This window comes from Vigna umbellata, chromosome 2 (genome assembly GCF_029865625.1).
Source record: "Vigna umbellata cultivar VRB3 chromosome 2, Vumbellata_1.0, whole genome shotgun sequence".
NCBI lineage: Eukaryota > Viridiplantae > Streptophyta > Magnoliopsida > Fabales > Fabaceae > Vigna > Vigna umbellata.
Genome location: NC_142166.1, coordinates 7,569,955 through 7,575,574, shown reverse-complemented (window position 1 = coordinate 7,575,574; position 5,620 = coordinate 7,569,955). Strand labels below are relative to the sequence as shown.

At 30.9% G+C, this 5,620-nt stretch overlaps 1 protein-coding gene across 1 annotated transcript; it reads left to right on the top strand.

Annotated features, from left to right (window-relative positions):
* The first annotated feature begins 293 nt into the window (after window positions 1–293).
* On the top strand, window positions 294–5,301 carry LOC148203307 (putative inositol transporter 2). Its single transcript, XM_088105962.1, has 6 exons — window positions 294–516; window positions 597–667; window positions 3,228–3,563; window positions 3,643–3,750; window positions 3,833–4,429; window positions 4,661–5,301. The coding sequence occupies exons 1-6, from the start codon at window positions 384–386 to the stop codon at window positions 5,153–5,155; spliced, it is 1,740 nt and encodes a 579-aa protein (XP_087962088.1). The 5' UTR covers window positions 294–383; the 3' UTR covers window positions 5,156–5,301.
* The last annotated feature ends 319 nt before the right edge of the window (window positions 5,302–5,620 follow it).

Here is a 5,620-nt window from a genome sequence, read left to right as displayed (position 1 = left end):
CACATAAGATTACCATTTTTATTTAGAAATAAAAAATTATTTTTTAATAATCAAAATACTCCTAAAAATAATTTTGAACTTATGAGTAAAAATACATTTTTTTCTTACTGTAATCTGAGTGTATATATTATAGGTAGAATTTCGAACACATTGTTACATACTGGTACGAAATGATTAATAAACATTATTTATGATGATAGAAAATTCCAAATTTTATATTTGTATGTGCGTCCAAATTGATTGTCGCATAAAGTTGGTGTATAAATATGCTGCTTAACTCTCCCGTCTTATCTCATAACAATAATAATAGTAATCCCTTCAATAATTGCTTTCTCTCTCCGAGACACAGAAGTTTGTAGCAACGTTGTATTGTGTTGTGTTTGATGGAAGGAGGTGTCGCAGAAGCCGATGTCTCTGCCTTCAGAGAATGTCTGTCTCTTTCATGGAAAAACCCTTTCGTTCTTCGCCTTGCTCTCTCTGCTGGAATTGGAGGCTTTCTCTTCGGCTACGACACTGGTGACTAAATTCATTTCTATTTATTTAACTTTATTTTTCATTTACAAAATTAATTTACTAAATTAGAAAATTATACACAGGAGTCATATCTGGAGCTCTCTTGTATATCAGAGATGATTTCAAAGAGGTCGATACAAAAACTTGGCTTCAGGTAATCTACATTTCTAGTTTCTTCCAAATTTCCTTTATTTTTATGGACTTTTATACCCCTGTCAAATTAACCATACTCAGAACGCCACCCATTCCAATAAGGACAAAACAGGGTATTTAGGATCCCATATTTCGTTTTTCAACTTAACACTTTCTCCTTGTCCTTTCTGATCGGCCGGTATTAGCTTAATTCGTTTTTCTTAAATGTAATATAATATAACAATTACAAAATGTCTTATAAAATAAGTAGTATTTTAATATATCTTATTGTTAAGCAATTTTATAAAATATTCGTTTGTAAAAAAACTTAGAATTATTTATATATTATAAATTAATCTTATTTTTTAATTAATACGAAACTTTCAATCTTATGAAACACTTATAATAAGAATAAGAGAAAATAAAATTAAGAAAAAAAAATATATTAATTTAGGTTGAAGTAGTTTAACTTAGAAAGAAACTTCTTTTATTCTTGTAGACTCTTCTCGAAGTCTTTATAAACACATTTTCACTTATTCATTTTTTATTATTTTCTTATGCCATTCGATTTAGTAAATCCGCATACGTTGACCAGAGATAATATACATGATAGTTTGTGATTGGATAACAAGTATTTTACACAGTTTATATATATTTTTTCTCTTTATTTATGAGAGAAAAATAAGATTTTAATTTTATTTTTTAAAATAAGTTTATATCGGGATTTTATTCAAACTTTAGATATTTTACTAGTTTCCTTTAAAAATCTGATAAACAAATAAAAATTGGTATGCATTAATAAAAATAAAATGTGTCTTAATGATATTATTTTGAATTATGAAAATAAAATTTTACGTTATTATTTTTGCACCAGATCTTTTGTTATCTAGATTATTTATATTATTTCATGTTACTATACATATTCAGTCACGTTTCATACATTGTAGATGAAATAATTTGTTTTTTATTATTCCTACATTCGAATAATGAAATTATTTATTATATAATTATTTTACTATTATTTCTACTATACTTTTTTAGAAAAACTTGCATAAGAAAACCATAAAACAAAGATGGTGGTGGTCACATTCTAAGCGCAAATAACATTAACCAGAAAACTTGCCTAAAAGACAACTCATAAAGCAAATTGGGTGATGACGTAACAATAGGAAAATGGTAAATATGGATGTAATAAAGGCCGTTATTAGAAATTAACTCAAAAGCTTAATGTGAAAATCTTAAAGAGAAAATGAACTAGTATATTCCAATTGTAGCATGGACTTAACAAAATTAAAATATTGTAGATAGCAATAGTAATTAATATTGTATGAAAAAAATACTTGTTTTTTATTGTATTACACAAAATCAAAACTTTTTTGATGGCCACAATTTCGTGAAAATTGTATTTATTATCTTAATTTTTTGTACAAGTAATTGGAGTTAAACTTTAGGTTTTGACTAATGAAAGAAGGTTGTGGTTTTGAATATAGGCCACAATTGTGTGGTCCCAATAACTCTAAATTTATAGGAACACAAAACTCAAGTGGTGATAATATTTTTGCAAGTTTCACTCTGAAGCCGCACCATCCCTTATATGGAAAAACACTAATTAAAAAAATAACCTTAATATGCTTGTAGACAAAGATTTGCAAATAATTCGATTTAGGTTAGATTCTTCCCATCAACAATTTTTCTGTTAATCTCATGAACAACTTTCCTAAATGGTTGTGACATTTCTAAGCTCATAATCAATTAGCTTCTTTCTTGTCAAATATTTTTCTCTTAGTGTCTGTTATTACCATGAATCAAAAGTAGTAACGCTTTTTTTTTAAATAATTCAATCAACATAAAGAAAACCATGATAATATACTGCAAAGTTCAAAAATAGTATCATGTTATAAAGCAAGAGGAAAATAACTCATATAATTCCTTTTTTTCTTTTCTTGTGTTAATATATATATATATATATATATATATATATATATATATATATATATATATATATATATATAATATATATATATATATATATATATATTTATGTGATCGTTAAAATAGATATCAACGACATTGTTGAACAAACATTATATATAAACTAAAAAAAATTTAGATAAAACTAATTTTTATAAGTTAATTATTTTCCTTATGTTTTTCTCTCTTATGAATAAATTTGTCCAAACCCATAAATGTCCATTCATAATGTTTTCAGTGGAACAAAGAAAAAAAAATCACTAAAAAAATCATTAAATAACAATACTAAATTAGAAATCAATAGATTAAATTTGAGATCAATGCATAAAATAAAAATTATTCATATCTAAAATAGTCTTTAATATTAATAGAAAAATATAATTAGTTTGTTTATTAATGTTTATTTAATAATTTTCTTGTAAAAAATATTATATAACTTAATTGAAAGATTTGACATAGTACACATGTCATTTTTTTATTGGATTTAAAATAAGCATAGTAACTAATAAATAAGTAAAAAATAATACAGATTCAAAATGTTATAAAAAATATGTATTAAAATATCTTTTTTCTAATCGTTATCAGTTAAAACTTTGTTGTTCATGAAACAGGAAGCAATAGTGAGCATGGCACTTGCTGGAGCAATCATAGGAGCTGCAGTTGGTGGATGGATCAACGATCGATTTGGAAGAAAAAAGTCAATAGTTGTAGCAGATACCCTCTTTTTCATTGGGTCTATCGTGATGGCTAGTGCAATGAACCCAGCAACCTTAATTGTTGGTCGTGTATTTGTTGGCCTTGGTGTTGGAATGGCCTCAATGGCATCCCCTTTATACATCTCAGAAGCATCACCAACAAGAGTTCGAGGAGCCCTTGTTAGTCTCAATGGACTTCTCATCACCGGAGGACAATTCCTTTCCTATCTCATCAACTTGGCCTTCACAACTGTGAGATCACAACACTATATATTCTCCATATATTTTTCATTTCCAATTTAGCAATTCTCATGAACGATGATTTATTCAGGTACCAGGAACATGGAGGTGGATGTTGGGAGTTGCAGCAGTACCAGCTCTGACACAAGTCATATTGATGGCTTTGCTCCCAGAATCACCTCGTTGGTTGTTCAGAAAGGTTACTACTATTAGTGCTGCTGATTTATTTCTTCTGGTAAAATTCTATGTGTTCACTTCTCTATCTTTCTGGTGTTTAACAGGGAAGAGAAGAAGAAGCTAAAGAAATTTTGAGGAAGATTTACCCTCCCGAACATGTTGAAGATGAGATAAATGCTCTGAAGGAATCGGTTGAAATGGAAGTGAGGGAAGCTGCAGGTTCTGACAAAGTGAGCATAATGAAACTACTGAAAACCAAGACGGTGAGAAGAGGTCTATATGCAGGAATGGGTCTTCAAATCTTCCAACAGTTTGTGGGAATCAACACTGTGATGTACTACAGCCCCACCATTGTTCAGTTGGCTGGTTTTGCGTCCAATAGGGTTGCACTGCTTCTTTCACTGATCACTGCAGGGCTAAATGCATTTGGCTCTATTTTGAGCATATATTTCATTGACAAGACTGGGAGGAGGAAGCTTGTGTTGTTGAGTTTGTGTGGTGTAGTAGTTTCCCTTGTTGTTTTAACCGTTGTTTTTCATGAGACCACCACTCACTCCCCGATGGTTAGCACAATCGAAACCTCTCACTTCAACAATACCTGCCCTGGTTACACCAGAGCTACGAACCCTTCTCAATGGGATTGCATGACGTGCCTCAAGGCTTCTCCAGAGTGTGGCTTTTGTGCTTCTAGAGCCAATAAGGTAAATGTATCACAAACCTTTCATATTAAGTTCATCCTCTAACTCTTGCAAATAGAAGATTGAGACAAATCATGATCTTGATTAATGTTTTTATAGACATTTAGACTTTGTGTACTTCTTCAACAAGTAACAAGAGAGTTGTGGGTATCTTTTGGACCAAACCCTAAGATTTTGTGATTGAACTTGTTTTGTTGAGTCCTAAATCCTAACACTAGTTGAATTATTGTACAGCTCTTACCCGGTGCATGCTTGATTTCAAATGAGAGAACAGAAGAGGAGTGCAACAAAGAGGAGAGGGAATGGTACAGTAGGGGATGTCCTAGTAAATATGGGTGGCTAGCTTTAATTGGGCTAGCACTGTACATCATATTCTTCTCACCGGGGATGGGAACAGTTCCATGGGTTGTGAACTCTGAGATCTATCCCTTAAGGTACAGAGGAATCTGTGGAGGAATAGCATCTACCTCCAACTGGGTTTCAAATCTCATTGTGGCTCAGTCCTTTCTGTCCTTGACACAAGCCATTGGGACCTCATCCACATTCATGATCTTCATATTCATCACTGTTGCAGCCATTATCTTTGTCATTATTTTCGTGCCAGAAACCAAAGGACTTCCAATTGAGCAAGTGGAGAACATGCTCCAAACAAGATCCTTGAACTTTAAGTTCTGGCAGACAAGTCCTCAGTCTGCTCAAGTACCAGACCAAAAGCATCAATCAGTTTGATTCACTCGATCATCTGGTCAAATTAATTCCTGTAGTGGTACTAAAAGAGTAAGATGATGCATGTTAGATTTCGCATTGTATATTTACTGTATAACCTTTTAACATTTGGGTGTCTGTGTATACTATTTATTTGCTGTCACAGAATATCTTGATTCCTACGTTTGATGACACAAAATTAGAAAAAAATTACAATAGTAATAATTGAAAAAATTATTAAATCTTTTGTTTTGGAAAAAAGTGAAACAGGATTTTGGGATCAATTTGATCCATAATTTGTTTAAACTTTTAGACCTAAAGCCCAATGCTGTTTTCAGTCGTGGATTTCATAGTTTTGTTAGATTTCAATGATTAGCTACGTTATATTCTTAAATCACTTTTTGTATAAAATAAAGGGTGGTGGTGTTACACAAATACTTCATGTTTTCCTCAACCTCCATTCATACAGGAATGAAAAAAAATTTGCAT

What these genes read in the sequence shown, in the direction of transcription:
- LOC148203307 (XM_088105962.1), top strand. Translation starts at nt 384, where the DNA reads ATGGAAGGAGGTGTCGCAGAAGCCGATGTCTCTGCCTTCAGAGAATGT. An exon ending in TCAACTTGGCCTTCACAACT is followed by an intron (nt 3,564 to 3,642) that starts GTGAGATCACAA and finishes TGATTTATTCAG; the next exon opens with GTACCAGGAACATGGAGGTG. An exon ending in GTGCTTCTAGAGCCAATAAG is followed by an intron (nt 4,430 to 4,660) that starts GTAAATGTATCA and finishes ATTATTGTACAG; the next exon opens with CTCTTACCCGGTGCATGCTT.